This window comes from Papilio machaon, chromosome 20, assembly GCF_912999745.1.
Source record: "Papilio machaon chromosome 20, ilPapMach1.1, whole genome shotgun sequence".
Classification (NCBI taxonomy): Eukaryota; Metazoa; Arthropoda; class Insecta; order Lepidoptera; family Papilionidae; genus Papilio; species Papilio machaon.
Window position 1 is genome coordinate 2579478 of NC_060005.1, and position 23541 is coordinate 2603018.

The window sequence follows — 23541 nt, forward strand, 5'->3', positions numbered from 1 at the left end:
CTAAGCAAGAACAGATTTTTTTTTTTCATTTCTAACATTTTTTGATGCAAAATAGCAGTTACATTTTTTTTTGAAAAATGTTTTTAAACCGTTGTAGGTTCTACAGTGTAATTTTAGCCTAGGCCTTTAATTTTAATGTGCCAGCTAATTTTACATCGATGTTCACAACTACACAAATCTAAGCGATGTGTGAGCTCTAATTTTGTATTTCAATGTTACATTATCATGTACTAAATTTTAATTTATCTAGATGATTATGATTTTTGTAGGATAAGTCATCACTCGAATCAAAGCGATGAAAGTTTCTTAGTTAAGAAAATGACTATAAGAACGTGTACGTTCTGTGATTAAGTACAATATTTTTTTAACCAATATATGAATAGATTTTGATTTATTAATAAATATTCAAATAGGACATCCTTTATTTTGTAACTTGAAAAAAATATAATATTTCATCATTTTTACGATATGCAATGATATGATGGTGAATATTTTTGTACCGCAATGTTTCAACAAAAGTTACACTGTATTTCGATTGCTGAAAAAGAAAAATTTAAAACAACAATATTTTGTTACTCATTCATTTCTCTTTTATAAAACAGAGATGATAAGATGTTTTGTATTGGACAATGGAACCATGTTTTGTTGTGAATTTTTGACTGCATGAATCTTACATTCTATTCTTTGTATATAATACGCATTTAAGCAAGTACCTATACTTAATTGTTATGTAAACTGTTTATGTAAAATCTTCTATATATTATAACTACTAAAGCTAAATATCAATCGGCATTATAAAATATAACATAGAAAATTTTAAGTATCGAAATTTCGATAACTGCTTATTGCCTTAGAGAGTTGAAATAGTTATAACGATCAAAAATGTAACTCAACTCATACAAAAAAACACTCGTTTTTATAATATAGTTATTTGTATTAAAATAAATATAATAATGAGACATGTATTCGTTGAGTCAAGTATGATTTCACAACCACTGTTATTTTTATAGTGTGTCACATTGGCAGTTTTTAAAACGAGAAAAATTAATTTTTGAAATTTCATTTTTGTTGGGATATCTTTTGTAGATATTTTTTGTATAACATGTATATTTGTATATGCATAATACGTTATAAATATACGGAATATATATGTAAGTTTGAATTGTAAAAGAGTAAAGCAGAATACTAATTTTGCAATACTAGAGCTCAGTTTTTCATTCTTTAAGAATATGAATAGTGACAATAGTTCACATTTATCTTAGAAGACCTAGGAGTTAACTCTTAACCCTAATCTCATGAAATTTCTGCATTAAATAACTTACACCTGCACTAACTTTGTCCTTTTCCGTGGAGGGCGTAGTCGCAACGGGCGTGTCTGTAGTTTTTTCTTCAGCCTTTCTGTCCTTAAGTGCCTTCAGTAGTTTCCATTTACTTCCAACTTGTGGTTCTTGTTGTGGCGCTGGCTCTTGCACTCGCTGAGGTTCTTCGTGTATTTGAGGCATATCGTAATCTTCGTCGAACTCATCTCCACTTTGTACTGGACTGTCTGGTCCTGATGTTTCACCAGATCCAGAATCATAAGATTTATCTTCTTCGTATTCTTTATCACCTTCTTCCGAATCGTGCTCTTCCATGACTGGAAATGTCGTTACGTCTTTCCATGTTTCCTTAGTTGGAAGTTCGTCATATTTATTTTTAATTGTTGCTGTTTTAAGTTGCAATTCTTGCAGCACAAAAGACATTTTTTCTTTAAGAATTTCTTTCGTTTCCTCGGGATACTTTTCTTCAGTTTCAGGTTCTTCCATTAATGTCCTTTCTTTGTCAGCTTCTTGTTGAGACTGATGTTCCATCTCCTCTAGTTTTCTCAACTCGTAGCAATACCATTCGTCTTCAGAATCAATACTGTCTTCCGTACTTTGTCTCCTTGATGAAACACGAGAACCACTTCTCCAAGAATGTGTGCTTCGACTATCGTCATCATCATGCTTATTGGGAATATCCAAACTTTGCTGATGACGCGTAGAAAACTTACTAAATAAAACTCGACCACTATGCATGGAAGGACTTCGTTCAGGGTAAGAGACTAACTCTTCGTGAGATGCGTTATTAACAATTTCTGGAGCATTAAGCTTACAAGGTTTTTTATTATTATCATTTTGACTAGCTGATTCTTCAATTGCTTCATCTTGAGAACTCGTGTCTATTTTGGGTGGTGATTTATCGCTTATTTGCTCATCCGAAATTGATGTTGATTTGCGAAGGCGATATTTTCCTAATGCACGGGATACTGCGAACTCCTGAGATGCTCCACCGTATGGTTTATTATTTTCGTTACCACCTTCATCAGTAGTAGCAGACGCTTTTTTAACATCTCCAATAGTTGCAAATATAGAGGTTGGAGATTGACTATCCGTTTTTTCCATGTCTTCAAATGGATCTACATTTGATATATCTGTATCAATATCAAGTTTTTCAATTTCAGATATATTGTCTTTTTTCATTTGGCTCACCCGCGCAAAGTGGAAATCAATGTCATCACTCTTATCTCGAGGTAGGACAGTATTAGTGACGTATTTCTCATTTTCCTCTATCACACTTTCAATATTTTCATCATTAAACTCTTCCTTTTGTTGCAATTCTTGAATCTTTTGCTGCTGTTCTACAATTTCTTGGTTATTGGATTTTCTTTGTTTTTGTTTTGTAGGGACTTTAGCAAAGACGTTACCTTCGTGAGTTGAATCAGAAAAGACGCTGTCACTGTCTTCTGACTGAGCACTCGATCTTCCTCCGGACCACTCTGTTTCTGACGTTTCAGGATCTGATAAAGATTGATGGCTAGTTTGTTGTTTTCTTCTAGCTTTTTGAAGTAAACCGGACATCGATGCAACCAAGTGATACTTTTTTTTCCTTCTCTGTGCAGATAAAATTCTCTCCTTAAGAGATTTCTCCGGTTGGGGTTGTTCCATATTATCTACACCAGATGGCAAGGAGTGGGATCTATGTTTTTTGGGCAAATGTAAGTCAGGTAACCACTGGCTCATTGAAGACATTGCTGATCGTAAGGATGAAGCGCGTTTAGGCTTTTTTGATGATTTATCGTGGCTTTTTAGTTTAAGATTTGAAGAAATTGATAAATATCCTGACTCGGAAACTAAAATTCCACTTGAATCAACATATTGCTCTTTTCTTGAAGAAGTATGGTCGACATCTGGTGTATTATATTCTTGAACTTCACGAATAACATTACCATTACGCTCATCATATTGCTGCTGCTTAAAATACTCTTGTTGTAGTTGATTTTGAAAGTGTTTTCTTTCACTTATGCTTAAAGATCTAGATTTCAGACTAGCAGTTTCTATCGAACTAGTTGGAGACCTACTACCACCACCCTGCCACGACATTTGATCTTCCAGAGACATTCGTTTTGGAGAATCATATCGGCTCGATGTTGGATAGTAAGACAAAGCATCCGTTAGACTTCCTGGTGGATAGCCAGTGCGATGATTCGTAACTTTGTAACCGTTTTGATAAAAGTGGGGGTCATTTGCACCAATAGAATTGGCTCTGACCAAAGGTTTTTTACCTGCATTTGCTGCAGATAAGACAACAGTTTGTGCATGATAACTAGGTTCAGGTGGATATGAGTCAATTGCTGATTTAGACATTGTCTGAGAAATTTCATTTCCGTCCAATATCTCTGCAAAATTGCTTTCTTCTCCTAACATGCCTCTTGGAGTACTATACACAGTGGTAAAAATTGGTTGTCTGTTTCCTGCTACTGAATAAATTGATGGTGCTTCGTTCCCGTAATAGTATTCACTCATATTGGTTATAGCTTGATTTGAATATGACATATCAGGTTTTAGGAATTCCGCATCTATTTTATCTTGGAATCTACTAAGATCTTTAGGTTCTGAAATATCGTTTCCTTCATTGAGATAATTGTAACTGCTTTTTACACCTTGTACTTCAAATGCATAAGAATCAACTAAAGTTTCTAGATATGGCTTTGAGTCAACTGCATAAGATTTTTGAATTGCTTGAGGAGAGGTTATTTTTAATTTATGAGCTTCGTAATTGCTATGCGAAGTTTTTGATGTCTTTGGTGAACCAGGGCTTTTTTCAAGACTGGACCAACCACTCATAGATGACAGTCCAGAATCCGATTTTGCTGCTACGATATTAGTTGAATCTCTTTTGAGGAGTTTGGGTGAAGTTTTTGGAGATTTTGGAGACCGAGGGCTTAAACGCATAGAATCCATGGGAATTGATCCTGTAGATAACATTGCTTGTCGTAACGGTATCTCACTGTGATTTTCAATAGAAGAAAATAATTCAACTCCATTTGGAGGAGCTGGTGGCGGAGGGCTTGGTGATTTATTTAATCGTGTTTCGTCATAGTTTAAACTATCAACAGGTTCTGCATATTTTTCATGAACAGAAAGTGGTGAATGTTGTCCAGAAGAAGATTTGTATACATCATCAAAAGTTTGAGATGTTGTTTTAGAGGAATAGTAATTTTGTCGTGTAGTATCTTGGAGCTGAAAATTTGAACTGTACTCAAAACGTTCCCTTGACAACGCACTAGGCGATTTATTTGACTTAGCAGCATTTATTTCCGCATTTGCGACAGCTGAACTATAAGCTAAGCGTCCTGTTACGGTAGTGTATGGTTCTGTAGTTGTTCTTTCTGGTACGAATTTTCGTCTAGGTGATATATTTGTTGGTAAATAATCTAATTTCCTTTCTGGCGTGTTGTTCTCAGTTAAAGATAGCCTTGAAGGGGACTTATCTCTTGGAAGTGACTCTTTAGGTACATTCAAAACAAAGTCATCAAAATTTTTCATCATCTCGTTTAAGCCCCAGTTATCTCCTCCGGAATAAACACTTTTTAATTGCTCATTTATTATGTTTCCATCTTCAGCCAATGTTTTCGCTTCGATTTCTCTATCGCGATTAGATGTCATTTTTGTGTTAGGGCTAAGAAGTCTAGTTTTCAAGTCTTTTAACTCTCTCGAATCTTTATGTAATTGGTTTGTCAATCTATCTAATTCATGTAATTTATCTACAGTGATTTGATCTATTGTACTTAAAGTAGACAGATGTACCAAATCTCTTTCACTAATACTGGGTCCACCTTGTAGACCACAGTAATCTTTGTAATCGCTTGCACTATAAATTTGTCGTGATGAAGCGGGCATCAATTCCATATCGGGTTCTTCAGGCGCCTCCCAGATCATGCCAAGCTGCGAATTTGGCAATGAACTTTCTTCACAAACTAGGTCATCTCTATACGCTTGATTTAAACTTTTATAAAACGCCTCATCAGATTCCATGACTTCATCTTGCGGATTTATCAATACAGAACGCCCTACATCTAATCCTTCTTCTATACCATCTTCAACGGAACCGTTTCCTAGTATTTCTCTTATAACTTCTAGCCTTGTCATTGAATCTCTAGATGTCATCGTACGACACGTATAAAAATCCAGTAAAGTCGAAATTACACCCTGTTGATCTGCTAGTAGTGCTTCTAATCTCTCCAATCTTTCCCACATCCTAACATATTCTTGGCTGAGCAAGTCCAGTGCCCGCCAAGCGTATTTAAGTTCTGTTTCGAGTATATTAAGTCTCGTACCGAGGCGTTCCATGTAATCACTGATGATATAATCGCCTGAATACGGTGGGAGGTCTGGTGGGAGTGTAAGAGAGCCACAGTCGTCCATATCGCCCTCGGCAGCCCCACTCCCGCCTCCCTCGTTTTCCTCCATCGCGCCGCCTGCACCTGCTCCGGCATCGTCGTGAATGTTGCGCATCATCTTGGGATTGGATAGTGGTTTCGGTGTAACATTTTTCACTGTGACTCATCCCATATCGTTTTGCTTTTGACACGATTCACACAAAACCCTTTTACGTCACTGATAGTTTCTTGTAAGGTCATTTTAAGTCTTTACAGTTTAACACATTTTTTCACTTTTTACACTAAACACTTTTAACACTGGGTATATATTTTGTACTTCGACGGAATTTAATTGATAGTTTCACATCAAAAATATACTTTGGTAAATATTTCTATATCACTTCTCTGCAAATATTAAGCACGGTTAATATTTGTCTGGTATAACTCTGATTTGATCATAAGATAATTCTTATGAACAAGCCAGGGGAAAGAGAGTAAAGGAATACCTCATTAGAATGTTTTAACATTGAGCTATGCTTTTATGACAAATATTTAATTTAAGTAATATATTTATAAAATAAAATCAATCAAATATAGTAGCTGAAACTAGTTAACCCATTCTTTTAAGAGGCAGCTTAGCGATTCATATACGATTTCACATGAACGAAAGTTCAGAGGTGAAAGGTGTGCAATGGATTGGCAAGGGAAAGGGAAAGAATTGGATTGCACCATCGCTTCACTGAAATTAATGGTTATATCATGTTAAAAATGTTTATTATTTTAAGGAGTGATGATGTTTAAAATGTTGTTTTCCTCGGTTATGTTTCATTTTAATAAAAACTTTTTTTTTAACGTGTGTTGGTTGTTTACACCTTTTGTTATGCACATCGGGTCAAATTAGTATAAAAACTGCAACTCTCATTGCATTTGTTATTGTTTAAATTAAACGTGTCACTTGTAAAAGTTTTTTAATTATAATAACTGCAGCTTTTCAAAGCGGAGTATATGTTTCCCGCAACCCTAAATGGTTTAATTAATATTGTTCATATCATCGTTAACGTATGAATTATTGCGAGTCATTTTAGTTAATTTAGATGTTGATTAAATGGCCGAAAGTAAATAATATTTGTAAAACAGACTACTGTTAAAAAAAATTTCGTTGTCAACAAAAATAACCTTATTTAAAATCAATTATTGAAAAGTTGGAGAAAGGCCAATCGCGGTAAGTTACGTTTAACACTAATTGGATTTGTAGACTTTTCTTAAGGAAAATATGACGAGATAATTACGGTTATTAAGTAACTTTTACGTCTAGCCGCATAGGAAGATATTGAATACCTTGTTATTTTTTTTTAATTAAATTGTTTTACCTTATCTTAAACCGGTAACTTGCCAGAAACGCTTAAAATATGGTTATTTTTAACTAAAAATTGTAACACAATTCACGGCTAACCGTGGGTTTCTCAGACTAAAATTCCCTTATAAAACATATTGTTATCTCTGTTTTGTCAAAAATAATAACATGGATGACGATATATTTTATACAGAGATTTTGGTCACAAAAACCGAAGGTTAGTACATAGTTTTTACTCGTTTATTGTGAAGCAATCGATAAAATGTAACAGGAGTTACGTTATAAGTATAGATAGTGACTTTTACAAAAAATATTTTCATCGTGCCAATAAACGTCCGTGACATAATAACATTCAAGCACGAACATTTAGTATTTGAAATATTTAAGTCAGTCTGCGAACGAAAATATCCTACGTCCATTTACTAGTCACACGCTCGCTTAGGTAAGTGTTGAAATAATTACGTAAAAGTAAAAATATTGAAGAAATAAAATAAATTATACGCTATATAACGAAATAGATACAAAATATGTATATAAAAACAGTAAATTACAAAAAAATAATGTCTCGAAAATTTTTAAGAATATTTATTAAAAAAATATAAAAAAAAATATTAACAAAAATATTTAACAAACAGTACATTTATGTTCACACAAGGCCAAGACAGCATGAATTCAAATTGAATCAAGTTGTACACTTTAAATGGGCATGGGATTATTATGGACGAGTGGCTGAGAGAATGCAGCTGTTGGCAGACATTCAAGATCCGACACAGATGTTCATTTTACGCAGCTGGTTAACTTTCTTTACCTCATATAATACTCTTTTATTATTCATAAAACATTTTGAAGTATTTTTATTACCCGACTAGCAAAAGTTTATAGGTGTAAAATTCTATTGTAATTAAAGTAGAGCTGTGATCCCGCCTAATGTGATGTACGCGATAGCTTAGTAAATGCCTATGCACACTATTTTTTATTCACATGATATGTATCGCATTTGTTTGTTTCAAAACAATTTGATTTTTATTTGTAACTAGCTTTTACCCGCGACTCCGTCCGCGCGGAATAAAAAATAGAAAACGGGGTAAAAATTATCCTATGTCCGTTTCCTGGTTCTAAGCTACCTGCCCACCAATTTTCAATCAAATCGATTCAGCCGTTCTTGAGTTATAAATAGTGTAACTAACACGACTTCCTTTTAAATATATTGATAGATTATTTACGCTTACTGTTTACGCTTAGTATGTTAGTAACGCTTTTTATTGGTATATATTTTTAAACCAGTTCAATAATTTTTGGACAAACTATTGTAAACGACCCAGAATACAACCAGTATATATGGTTCTTAGATTAAATTCAACACAGCATTGCAGAGAAACAACTGCATATTTCGCTTGCGTTGAAAATTGAGATAAATTCAAGAGTCTTAAATAATTTGCAGACTAAGTAACATTTGGTTACAGTCTGAATCTTGATGTAGATTAAAAATATGAGTTTTAATATCTTCTAAATTCAAAAATTCCATCTAAAATATTCGCAATTTTCATACTGGCTGATAATAAAAAACTTTTTATTGTGAACAAAAGAAGATCAATTTGTTACAAAAATGGCACAGTGTAAAAAGTTTAAACCTGTCTTAATAAATAGTAAGTTTTCCATTCCATTCGGTGACACGACATTCATTTTTTTTCGTAAAGATTTACGATTCAATCGCCTCACGCAAACAATGTACAATCCAATATTGTTTTAAAATTGTATTTTTTAAGCTGTAGTTGTTTTCAAATACAAAAAAAATATTGGAGTACAAAACAGAACAAATTGTAAAATAAGTTTTTTTAATGAGATCTTTCCATGTAAAAGAACTCTCGTGTTTTTTTCATAGGTACGAAATTTACCTGCGTGAATTTCTTGATTAAATAAAATATTTCGTTTAAAACTCCGAATTGGGAAAGCAGGCAAAGGGTTAAAAAAAATTAAAAGGTTTTGTACATTAAAAAGTAATCTATTTAATAGTATTAACCATTAACCCTTTGCGAATCGTTTTCCGTGTGTTACCTTTATGGACATTTAAGGGCCCTTATTTTTCCTCTAAGCTTTTTATTTCACTAACGAGATTGTACCTAAGCTACACTGCCGTTGTCAATTGAAGAAAATAACGTTTTGCAATCGTCATTGTTGTGTTATAATTGGAGTATGGGTCAATAATCTTCCATACATCGGGGGCTTTATAAGACCCGTAAAGTATCTCCAGAATGGCTGCATGGATCTCGATGAAATTTGGCACAGAGGTAGATTATAGTCTAGAAGACACATATGTTATTAAGTTTTTTTTAATTTCACGCGGACGGAACCGAGGGCCACAACTAGTTTATTATAAAATGAAACAAAGCTAAAATGGTAATGAATTACAATTTCGTGTGCAAATAATTTATTCAACACGCCTCGCGCTTGTTACGACGCAATGATTGTGCTCAAATTCAAAATACTTTTGGTAAGGTAATTTATACACCATGAATATTGTAATAGGGTTTAGTTTTCATCACCCAGGTGCTCTTTGTCGTCAACAATCCCTGATATCCTTTGTCCTTTGCGGCCACTGTTTGTGCTCCTGTTTTCCGGCAACTTTAGAAATTAAACCACCTCATTAAACGTATATGTCCTCAAAATAAAGAAAATGAGTCAAGCAGTTTACTGTTTTTTTAGCGGCTATAGTGATGTTCGTGTTATTTTGATGTTAATGTTAGATATTTTTAAATACCATCAATTATCATAGTAGAGTATGATTTCATTTTTAAACTAAGAAAAGCAACAAGTGCAATTTTAATTTCGTACTTTTAAAATATGATGTTTGATAACATACACTACACAAGCCTAGTACCTACCATTTTAAATTACTAGACGGTTGTTAAAAACTTGTACTACATTGTTGTATGTAATTTAATCCGTTGAATACGAGATATTAATAATTATAATAATATTTATAGTTCGACTAAAGTTTTTTCTTAACGCAATTTATAACCTGCACAATCGAAATCTTACTAATATTATAATTGTGAATTGATGGATGAATGCATGTTTGTTAGAAAGTATGTCCGGAACGGCTCAATGAATCTTGGTGAAATTTTGCACAGATGGTTTAAACTAACATGGTTTGTATGCCTTTGTTACTATAACTTATACGTGTCGACATTATCACGCAAGTCGATACAGGCTTACTTTTAAAAGTAAAATTCATAAAAGAGCGTAGATTTATGGTGAAGTAAAGCAGTTGAGAAAAAGGTTCCCGGCACGCAAGAGAAAAATTAGTTCAAATTTTTCCTTAAGATTATTATTATTAGATACGAATATTATTTGAACATTTCTCTAACTTCAATTATGTGGTGCTCTTTTAATAATAAATGTAATTATTTATATCAAATTTATATCTGTACTTGCTGTCGCCTGTGACTCCGCCCGCACTGATTATAAAAAAAAACTTAATTAGTAGATTATGTGTTCTACACCTACCACTAGATTCAGAGAGATCCGTTGATCCGTTATTAAGCTACATTCTTACAAACAGACAAACTTTCGTATTTATAACATTAATATACAATAAGAAGTTAACATAAACGAATAAACTTTGGTATTCTTGATATTCCAATTAATGGCAAAATGCGAAATTCGAAATACCATTTCAGTAATATACCTAATATGATATTTTAAATGCGTATGATTTTCTTTCCTATAAAAGTGTCAATCAAGAAGTCCTGTTTGAAATATTCGAGAGAATTAAATTAATTAAAAATAATTTATCACATTTAACATGTAAATCTGCAAAACGGTTTTATTTACATAGAAGATATTTCGGAAAATTTAATTAAGAGTTCAATATTAATTTTCCTAACAAATAATAATACAGTAACTTGTAAAGAATAAAGCTTAGATATACGGATTTGACATCGCTCTCGTTAACAATGTTGGCCGAAGCAAAGCTTACGGAAACTTTCTAACGGAAGCCGGGGTGGCAAGTATAGTGAGATAACCGGCGTAATCCAGTTTTTTCCACTAATGAGAACCGGTTTCAACCGGTTCGAGTGTGCAATTCGGTTTTAATCTGTTACCACTTGGTCTACTTAGTTGAGAACACAAGGGTATGACGTAAAATATTTTTAAAGCAATTTTTCAACGTAAATTGTAGCTTTTATTAGTTAACACAATTTTAATACTGAAATAATATTAAGTAAATATAAATTATTTATTTATTGAATGTCTGAAAACATGTTATAATTTATGGATTTTAGCTGTTAAAGATTTTTGAATTATAAATTCTTTTATTTTTCATATCATTTTAATGGCCGTTGTTGGATCTAAGTTTTCCTTGTATTCATCAATTTGATTGTTTCGGAACCATCAATATCGTGCGTATCGTTATTTCTGTAGTTTTGTTATTTTAACTGATTAAAAACTTTTTGTAGTATTATTACAATTTGTTTTGTTTATTTCTTGTACAGTTACATACTCGTAGATCAAACGAATTCAATTTTTAATCGGGGAATCGTTAAAGGGGCATTAAAAAGGGTTATCAATCAAGACAACAGTTCCCATCTTCTACAGATATTTTCTCCTTAATGTGTGTCAATTTGAATTTAAAATTATAATTAAGTATATGAGAAATTGTAACACGATATCATAACCATAATTAACATAATTCAAGACAGGGTTTTTAATGTATGTAAACTTAACATTATATTGTAGAGTCAGTCATTTTATTTCGTTTAATTTTTTTATTTCGTTGTTAATGTTCGCGATTTTCTATTTCGTATTTTAATAATCAGACGAAAAAATTAAATTGAAAATGTATAAAAGCATTTTTACTGTGGGATTAAAATGTTTTTCTTTTTTTACTTTTATAACAAAATATTGTAATATTGACTTAAAGCAATCAATAAAAATAAATTTAACGAATGCAAATACGGGAATATGAATAATTAAAAATAAATATCCGTGCTTCATTATGAGTATTTCTAACGCGATTAGTAGCGTAGTAATATCTCGTAGCAATGCCGTAGACCCTGCTACATCACACCCACGCCGTAGTGCTGAATGAATTTATTACTAAACGCGATTTAACTCGATAGTAGGGTGATAGTAAAATTAAAACGAGGAGTTGTAACTCATCATATAAAAACAAGGAACTTACGTAGGTGCAAAAATAATTTGGCACTAGTTTAAATTTTATATTTACCGTGGTTATTGGATACTTTTTTATTAATATTAATAAGAGAAAATGGTAATATATAATTTAACATTAAACACTGAATTTGTCTACTTTAAACACTCATTGCAGAATTTAATTAAGGTTATGGAGTTAGAATAAGATATAGGAACGGTTAAGGAGTTAATTATCTAATATCAAAGTGTGGTTAGTGGATAATGGTTGAGGTTTCTGTCACGTGGCCAAATTACAAAGGCTCCAACTATATACAAGGGTTATAATCCATCACTTCACTACACTGTCACATGGAAACGCGCGTAGAGTAATGTTTACGGGAGGACTTGGTGTATAAGATTAGTTGAAAGTGAGATACTGGGTGAGTAGTTAGATTGGGTTGGATTCGTCGTGTGAGAGAATGAGAGGTTAAGTAGAAACGAGCACGCGTAAGACCGGGTGAGCGGTTATGTTGGGTAGGATCGACCGAACGCGAGAGCGTAGGAACACGAGGCGCTGGCGGTGGTGCCGCCGCGCGGCCTGTGTGACACCGGCTGAGAGATCATCTAAGCAACGCGGCTGGCCCGGGTCCCGCCGCCCGCTGCACTGCTGCGCGCGCCGCGCCCGCCCGCTCGATACGCCAGCGCCGCGCCCCAACATCATACCACCTGTGCGCTCCGTCACAACACCGCGGCCGACTGCTGCCCGCACATCACTGCCGTGCCGTCGAAAGCGTCCACGATTTTCACAATGTGACGCGAACTCAATATTGTAAACATTTCATCATTGCTTATTCCACGATTCACAATTCAACTTTCTAAATAAAGTACAATTCAAACTAAATTCACTAATGGATACACTTAGTGTCAATTTCACAAACTAAATTTAAACTAAGGGAAACCACTCAACGGCTATAAGTGCGGTTAGATAGAATTCCACATCACAGAGGATGTAAAATTTCACACAACTTAATTTTATGATGCAAACAAGATGATTTTTCAACAAGTTTTACTTAATAGTAGGTTCAATAGTCCTTTTTCAAATGTGTTACTGAATAAGTTTCAAATCCTTCTAAACGTGTAAAGTCCGCGTGTAATTACACTTTTATGTAACTTAAAGCCGGAACAAAGGGGTACTCGTTGAAATGGGTCTAGGTAATGTTCCCATCGTAAAGGTTCTTTACAACAATGTTAACGACCATAGTACTGCTATAACGCACATATGTGTATATTTTCTTCAGCCTTTGAAACGATTCAAAAGTACATAATAAAAAAATCTTAACTAATTTGTATTATTTCTTAACTCTTTATTACTCTGGTATGAAGATCCATTACTAAATGAGGTTAAGATTAGTTTGTTCCCACGACACGGTTTACTTTGAATGTTATTTGACTCTTCGATACACGACTTTTTTGATGTACGAGTGAAGCGAACACTTTTTCATTTCTTTTGTACTGATAACATTGAATGGAAAAGCTGAGAGCTGATCCATGAAGTGTTATTCTAGGAAAGTAAAACATACATACGAGTATAGCATAAAATTCTTTGTATATATTTTACAAATGCTAGATATAAGTTTGACTTGAGTTTTAGTGGAAATGAGTAAAGATTTACATAACAATATATAAGGAAATAATTGTGTAACAAATTTGATTTATCAATAATTTAAAATTAAATATTTTTTTTTAATTCGTTTCATCTCACTAAATTGAAATCAATTGTCAATCTGCAAAAGTCTAATTTACCTTAAATAATTGACTGTAAAACACTTTTGTGATAGAGAGTTTACATTAGTTTACTAGGGGCCTAATTTTATTTCCAACTCGGCAAAATTGATCTACTGCATAACTGGAATTCACATTTGCAAAGTTACGTTTGATAACGAAAGCCTTTCGTTATCGATAATTCTGATAACATTTACTTTTTCTCAAAATTGTGATTTGGATAAAGTTTAACAATGTTTATTAAAAAATGAAATTGGTTACGGCTGAACGTCTTATCGCCTTCTTATCGTGAAGTCCGTAAAGCAACAAATCCGATATCTTTTTAGTTACTATTAGTAAGAGACTCATCAATGAATAATAGAAGTTAAAACCTATTTGTGCAATCCTTTCAGAAATAACGTAAACTATTGGATTGAATATTGAAAAGAAAAACAAGAAAGTAATCTACGGAGCAATAACTGCAAGTTAACATTTGTAGATCGCGTGCAAAGCAACAAGTACAGTGCTAATGTATTGTTGCATCATTGCCAACTATCGGTACCATCAGTAACACGTACTAACATTTTTACCGCCTGTATTAACGTCTGTGTAAACTTACGCTTACGCCGCTATATTGTGAAGGCAACGAGTTCCGGTCAGATAAATGTACGGCCACTAAACTTGGCGGACGATAAAAGCTGCGAAACTGAAGTATTAGACCGTACGATAAGCGGCGACGTGTTCTCACGTTACAAAATAAAGATATATCAAGTTTTATGTCTCGGAATTAATTCCATTTACTTTAACAACTTTTAGCAGAATACATTTTCAATTATATTTCGCAGTCGAATGTCGTCGAAAATTACATTTATCCGAAGTTTTTACGGTGAAGGAAAACATCGTAATGCAACCTGCACATATCTGTGAAGAAATTCAAAGATATGTGTGAAGTCAACCAACCCGCACTTGGCCAGCGAGGTGGACTATGGCCTAGTCACCCCAAAGTTAGGATAGGCTCCGAGCCCCTCGGTGGGGACGTATAGTGAGCTGATGATGATGATGATTAACTGAATAAATTTTAATTCGTGACGTCTTTTATGTTATACGTAAGTCAGAAATTCGCTAAATTTAATAGAAGAACGTTGGATTAAATACCGTTATAAAAGATAAGTATAATGTATTCATGTTCAGTAAAATATAAATCAATTCAACTTCTATGAATATGATTTTTACTAATAAATACATTAGTATATTTTTTACGCTAAAATTAATGGATATAAAAATAATTAATTTCATACACAGTGTTTTAGCAGAATAAAGCTGTGGAGTACTGTTTTTATAATATCCTTTTTGCCACTTTTATTATCTTTGATTAAAACTTCACAAAGGGTTAATTAATATAAAACGAGCTCGATTAGAATTCACTAAGTAATGGACGTTTTTTACTCCAGATATACCTTTTATTTTGAATTTAACAGACACGAGGAATATTTTATTTAAGACTTTATAATAAATATTTTTAAAGTTTTATCTACTCTTAAGTAAATTAACAATTTTTTTTTTTGGTATTGGAGGGGAAATCTACGAAAGATAACATAACCCTGCCTTCTGGGGGGGGAAGACAGGGTAAAGTATTGGCTTAAGTGTTTACGGCCAGTCGCCTGCCTATCGCCAACCCTACCCTAAACATTAAATAAATTGTACTCTAGGAAATGCCATAAACCATAAATAATTAATATAATCATTTAATGTTATAATAACTTAAATTAATTAGCGGATTGCTTTATCGAGCTCCGAAACATTGCGGTTAGATAAAATAGATTTATAGTTTGTAATAAATAACCACACGTGTGTTCAGAAATGATTAATTAGGAATCACAAATGGCTTTAGAATAACATTTTCAATTGAAGCAGAACTCAGTGTCGTGACGTCACCTTTTTGGTCAGCGACTATGACTATATACCCTACCGTTAGTTAAAAGTAAAAAAAATTATAACGACATGAAGCACCAAAAATTGAATTGCCGAAGTAACTGTATAAAAATATATTGTTATCTCTGTTTTTCCAAAGATAATGAGAGGGATGACAACATGTATACCGGCAGTGAAAACTTAAAGTTGAAAGCAGACGTATGAGCAACAGGTATGGTTTGTTTTAGTTTTTGTGTCGCTGCCAACTAATGCTACGCCATCACTCATGTGTTTCATCGCTTCAGCGCCTTGAAAAAGGTCAGCTTTGTATCGTGATCTTTGCCACAAAGGGGCAACGCGTATTGAGTGTACGGAAAAGTGGATTTCTCAAGTTATGAAATAAAAAAAACTTAACCGACGAACAATGAGTAAAGTTTGTCTAGCGTCTTATGTACAAACTTGCAGTCGCCGCAGGATTGAAAAAACAGTTGCCTATATTATGCTCACGTGCATGAGCTACCTTCCACTTCCGATTCCACTCTACCGTCCATGTCCTGTCAAAATTGGTCGAGCCATTCTGGAGATTTCCCAAAACAAACGCTGCCTTGCGTCGCGTACAGACATACCGACTGACAAAAAATTAAAAAAAAATGTTTTTTTTTGTTAACAGCTACGCAAATACATCATGTGTACACAACATATTTTTTCCGATATTACATACAAACACTTCAATTTTATTAATTTGTATAGATGAGAATTTGTGACTGCCTGTTGTACAAACTACTGAACCGATTTAAACAAATTAGGTATAATTCGATTAGTGTTCTTTCGTAGACTTTCGTTGAGGTACAGCCAGGCTTATTGATGTTAATCCAAGTATTATATGGTGTTATATTTTTAAAAATGTTAACACGTACACTCGAACCTGGAAAAGAGAGAGTCCAAGGCACCTCGATAGATGTTTCTCGTTTATCCGGCTTAACCGGGTTCGACTATACTTTCATGTTTATCACGTCTAAAACCTTAATGCAAATATAGTATGAGATATTTACACAACAAAAGTATCAGTATTAACTGGCACTCCGTTAACTACTTAGTTACAGCATGTGATCGGAAATTCCTCGTAACGCTTCGTGGTGACCGCGAAACCGCGCTCGCTTTGATGCGCAATTCCCAATGCAAATGTGATTAACTCAATTGTACAATAATAACAAGGGTTTATTATCCAAAGTACTAATTGTACCCGGAAATTACAAGTTACAAGTTAAAGTTAATGTTACAAGTTTCCTTCAAAATGTTTTTTTTTTACTTAGATTTTTAGCCAACTTCAAAAAGAAGGTTATATAAACCTATTCTCATATATTAAAAGATAGCATAAAACATTTTATAGAAATCGTTCGAGTCGTTTCAATGGAGTGTCGACAAACATTTTACATTTAATATTTGTATACCATTTGCAAATTTAAATAACATTTATGTCAACAAGTCTCTAATGAACATAAAATAATGAAACATACAGAAGCAAGGATAATTAATGTAAAATTAAAATATCCTTTGTAAGGCATACGATGTTTTTCACATAAAATGGACTGAATTAGTGCATATTTCCACTAGCGACGAACGAAGATAATTCTAATGACGAACATGTTTTTTATTAGATCATGTGTATATAAATAATAGGAAGTACTAGAGTGAGGGTAGTATTAACATTGAGCCTGACACTTTATCCTTGTCTCTTCTAATCCGATTTGCCGTACGCTCGATAACTTTCAAGGTTAATTCCTTACCATTTCATACAAAACTATTGAGCAGAGAAATTTCTGTACGAAACTATATACAGTTATAGAATCGACCGCTTTAAAATAATTGTAAAATCTAAGATTATGTGTGTAAAGAATACTTGACAGGGTAAATGTTTTAATTTTACAATACCAAAGTTTCCTAGTTGAAAATCTCAATATATCAAAGAACATATAAGGACCGTATTTTTAATAGAAATTGCTCATATCTATATATATAAAAGAAAGTCGTGTTAGTTACACCATTTATAACTCAAGAACGGCTGAATCGATTTGACTGAAAATTGGTGGGCAGGTAGCTTAGAACCAGGAATAGGACATAGGATAATATTTACCCCGTTTTCTATTATTTTTTTTTTATTTCGCGCGGACGGAGTCGCGGGAAAAAGCTAGTTCTATATATATAAAAGAAAGTCGTGTTAGTTACACTATTTATAACTCAAGAACTGCTGAATTGATTTGACTAAAAATTGGTGGGCAGGTAGCTTAGAACCGGGAAACGGACATAGGATAATTTTTACCCCGTTTTCTATTTTTTATTCAGCGCGGACGGAGTTGCGGGTAAAAGCTAGTTTTAATATAAAAATAGTGTTCCTTTCTGGATAAAATCTAGATTTAGAATGTTCATATTGTACAACTCTGGTATTTATTCTGTAACAACTGTGAAATAATACGTATTCAGATTTAAAATTATTTAATTAAGATAATTTGCAACCCATAAAATATTATAACTTAATTTGTCAACGAACCAGTTTAATGGTTCAATCTCGAATTCAAATTTATTAAGATTGAAAAAGGGAAGACATTTTGAATTCCCTTTCAATGTAACTCGTTAAGGGTACAAGGTTATCGCTTTAGGTAAAACAGGCCAATAGCGAAGGAAATTAAAGGATACAAAGTAATGTATTTTCTAAGACTCTCAATTTGTTACCAGTTAGAAATATTTTTTGCCAAAAGGAATTATTCATAAAAAGAATAAAGACGAAGCTAAAAATTAAATTTAATAATAGCAATTTTTTAACTAAACATTTTTAAGTAGCTTTAAATCTAACACACAAATTTAACACACTGGTGGGTTTCCACTGTGACAAACAACACTTGTAAGTAACTAGATTGACACAGCGACCCGAAGTGTACCTTGGCTTCCGATAATAAAAAGCCTCCATTTTCTTTGATCCCGCGCTGTCTCTACCAAGTCCCGGACACAGCCCATGATACATAAGCTAGTAACCGCACACCAAAGTGGAATGTGGTCCTACCGTATTTTTGGGGTTGTTCGGAAGGTTAACACAGCTCCCACGTAAAAAAACTTATGTTATTAAATATAATATTGTTATCCTTCTAATCCATTTTTAAGACAATGTGTTTTAAAACTATTATTTCAGCAGTTCGACTCAAACACACAAGACAATGTTATGCCACATTGTACCAAACAACGTCTTAATTAGTTTTCCGCTTGTCAAAAACAGGTTATCAGATCGAGCGAAGAAAGCTCCATACTATATCACAATGTTTACAGTTTTGTGGTACACTTTAATAAAAAAACTATTATTTTAGATTAATATTTTAGATTTGTGGTTTGGCATAGTAATTTCATTGTATTTCTAGATGAGACCTATAACATAAAATCTATTTAAAACTAAGAAAAAAGTAGAGATTTTACTAGAATTTTGTTGTATTTCTAACGTCATCTGTTAGAAAATTGTAAAACCAATAATATATTTATGATAGCCTATATTAATAATCTATACATTAATATATATATTATCACAAGGTCTTCGCGAAACCTCCTAAAGCACCGTTTTTGTTTATTAGAAAAATACTTAATGGGTACATGAAATAAATATTTGCTTGCACAACTTAATCTAGTATTATGTCTAACATAATTATTTAATTTTTATCCGAACTACTGCTATATACTATACGACTAAGAAGTCTTACTTAGAGAATATTGAAACATTACATAATAAGTATGCAGAAAACCATTTACTTCGACTAATCTTATTAAAGATGTTACCAATGAAATAAAAGACGATCGCGTATTACTTTACATTACAAATTGCAATGAAAAAGTGGGCCTAGCACGAATATTTGTGACAATCGTATTCGACGTACGTACGTATCGTTGTCGACAAAGTTTGTTTTAAAATTTGTGTCCTATTGGGCGTAAATTACATTAAAAATCTCATACTAATTTTGATATAGTTGGCGACAACGATACAAAGGCTATTGTCACAAACATTTGAGTTAGGCTCATTGTTTGTCTGTCTATTGACTTTGCATTACAGATTGTATGAACAGTTTGTTCTCCAAAATCGTCAAAGGGACCTCGAGTCTCAGAGATAGTTTACCGTCTGAGTACTGTTTTATTCCGGAGAAACATACAGTTTTGTTTTTGTTTTTCACATAGTAACCCAGCGACGAAATAAATATCTAATTTATTTTTAAATTTCATGCTAACGAAGTCGCTGGTAAAATCTAGTTCTCGTTTATACCATCCTAGTCAGAATCGCAAATAGGCGTTAAACAAGGTGTCGCTCGCATAGCCAGCGTTTTGCTGTTGACCGCTTAAGTGCCATTTATGTTCCGGCGTGTCCTTGCTTTGTGAACGAGCCCCGCCCGCCCCACGGCAGCGCTACTACAAAATGGAATTCGCTACATACTCACAAGACTCTATGTTGCTTCTGTTATAAACTTACAATAGTTTCATATTAAAAATTATGAAATAATGACGTCATAGTTTTATTACGAAAATTATTAATTTACGTTCCTAGTAGTTCTTTGCAACTGCTAAGAGAAGTAAAAAGAAAGCTTTGGTAAAAACTAACTTACTTTAAACTTCTAATGAGTTTTATATTTTAGATGAAAGACTTTTCATTAAAACTTCGTTTAAAACTTATATTTGAACAGTCATGAGAGATATTAAATCTACAACATGCCAACGAATACACAATCGGGTCACGTCAGGCACAATTGACGGCTGGCTTAATAACGGCTCGGCTGTAATTTTTACTTAATGAAATTTAATTCTTTGCAACGCGCCTCACTTTTAAAATAATTAATTTCGACCTATTTTTATCATGAAAATGTGAATGAGGTCAATATTTTTTATATATTTCAAGGTTATTTCTTTAAAGAAGTAAAAAAATCTGCTTATCTAGTTTTTTTATAAGAATCTATTAAAGGTATAACTTCTGTATATAAAAATTCAAAAACATGTATAAAAGATGTACAAAATTATACTGTAATACAACTTGATTATTTAGATTTTCTACACACTTATTTTTTTAAATTTCCATTTTCATTTTAGAAAATTAAATCACAAAAGAGAGTTGACGTATTTTGGATTATATTTCAAGTTAAACCGTAACCGGCGTTGTCGCGGCGCTTCCCTTAAATATTTTATGCGGCCTCTATGAATGAGCGGGACGTTACTTACATGTTCTCCTCATTCACTTTCATAAAATTTTTAGCAACCAACATACATAAATATTACAATTACTGACACATTATCTTTATAAACACGTTGTTTTTATTAATCTACGTCGTGACTACGTTGAAAACCTTTGAAAAAAAAATAACAAAGTATTTTTTGTTATCACTATCTGGTAAAATAAATAAATCTTAAAGCATATTTGAAAGTTATAAGCTTATGACCTATCAATAAAATTGAAAAAACATAACATCATGAATCTATATAAAATCGCGTTTCAATGTATTTTAATTATTTAGAGCAGCTAGAATAACTGTTTGAAATACTATCTAGTTTACGTGATGAACAGATAAATTATTTAAAATAGTATTTCATAATGGTTATGCATAAAAATGCGAATATTTAATAGATAATAAGAAACCTTTAATAAAAGATAGTCCAACAGATGCGGAGTTTGGGAATGATACTATACAATATGCAAACAAGGTACAAAGAACAAACTCGTTGTACACGGGTCATCCCCCGAACTGAACACTCGCATGTAAATGTACAAACAAGTTAGGCGTTCCTTTTTACAGTACCAATGTTTTCGTTGTATTGTTTTATATAACATCTTGTTGAATCTCTCTTAATTAAAAAAGTATTGTACAACAATTGTGGAATTGTTAAAATACAGTAGCGTCACGATTTTGTTAGACAAATTGTAACGTTAGTTGACTATCTTTGTTTTTCAGAAAGATTGAAAGATGAAACATGCTTTTGTTATTTTGGCTGTGGAAGTAGCCGTTAACACTATTGTGGAAAATTTATTTCCAGTGAACCACCATAGTCTACAGAAGAAAATAGTTAAACGCCACCCTATTGAATATACGATAATTAAAAACAAAATATTAATTTACAAGTTTCTTTCACTTTCGTGGCTTTGTTTCAAAGAGGCACGGCGGTGGTTCCGACACGTTTTGGGTCGTCTTAAGACAAGGTTAAGTGGTCATCGGTCGAGGGAGATCAAGATTTGACCTGATCAAACGAAATAATTTTAATGGAATTTGAAGTAAACAATAGTTACGTGACTAAGCTTTAATAATTTATGAGGTATTTTAAAATTAAAATTGAGCCGCACTTGAGTCGTTATTTGAGTGATAAACTATCATAAATATATACCATTGAACAGAATATAAGTGTATAAATACTAATCTACGTTAAGAATTGGACTATCAATAAAAATAAATCTCCTACAAAAAGCTGTATCGGTACTAAAATAATAACATTTCAAACTATCTTAAGCCTTTTTTAGCCGACTTCAAAAAGAAGGAGGTTATCAATTCGACTGTATTTTTTTTTTTTTTATGTGTGTTACCGCGAAACTCCGCCCCTGGTGGTCCGATTTTGATGAAAAATATTTTAATCGAAAGGAAGTGCTTGCAGGTGGGTCCCATTTTTTTGTTTTTTTTTTTAAATAACTAGAAGACTAGTAGATTTTGAATATAGCTTCAAAATTTGTTGCGAACATTAGGGACATTTTTGCTTTCAGCGCTTACGTAGGCTAAACTATAGGACCAACATAAAAATGATGTATGGCAAATTGTAGCTCTTTAAATGTGCTAAATAAAAGTCCGCGATAGCATATATCTATCTTTTATAGTTTTCTCACAATAACCATTTTTTTCTTCAGAAACATCAATTAAATTCATGCCCTATTTCCGACGCTATTATTCGAGTTCAGTATTAATCCTTATGTAAATAAACATGTTCATTATCAAGAGAATTTAATGTAGATTATATTTGCAATTGAAACTATATCATTCTGTCTAATAGTTTAGGAGATATCGTAAGAATAAAATTACGCGGAAACGAAAAATGCTACACGAAAAGCACAATTTTGCTTTCTGGGCTTACGTAGGTCAAACTATATGACTTACATAAAAATGATGTATGGAGTAATTATAGATCCTTAAATTTGCTAAATAAAAGTCTTCGGTGGTATATATCTATCATCTATGGATGTCTCACAAAAACCATGTTATTGTGAACAAAATTCGATTAAAATGCACACGAAAAACAGCGTCGTAAGCTTACGGCACTATTATATTATATTCGATATGAATCCTTATCCAAATAAATATGTTTTATGGCTAGAGTATTAAATGCAAATTACATTAGCCTTTAAACTATGTACTTCTGATCAATAGTTTGGGAGATATTAAATAATTAAAAACTACGCGCATTCGAAAAATGCTAGTGCGGCGCGCGGCTGGACAAAATTAAAAGCACGCTACGATGTATTAGTTCGGTAATTTTCAATTTGTATACCGATTTTGATAATTATTTCATTGTTTAAAGGATAAGTGGTTATCTGCTGCATTCTAAATTAGTTTTTGAATTGAAGTACACACATATCAAATAGGAAAGTCCTTTTCTTTATTTGTCTTATTTATGTCTTTATATGTATTAAGGAAATTTGTAATTGAAC

General features: G+C 32.8%; 1 protein-coding gene across 2 annotated transcripts in view; it reads right to left on the bottom strand.

The window, feature by feature from the left end:
• The window catches only part of LOC106710037 (protein unc-13 homolog B), a 134696-nt gene that overhangs the window by 36042 nt on the left and 75113 nt on the right, over positions 1-23541 (bottom strand). Inside the window, exon 1 of one of the 2 annotated variants that reach the window (XM_045682833.1) lies at positions 1323-6113. The exons of the other annotated variant lie outside the window; for it this stretch is intronic. Coding sequence (XP_045538789.1) covers positions 1323-5819 — 4497 coding nt within the window. The 5' untranslated portion in view covers positions 5820-6113. Of the gene's footprint in view, positions 1-1322; positions 6114-23541 lie in introns of those variants that run through there. 2 annotated transcript variants of the gene reach the window in all.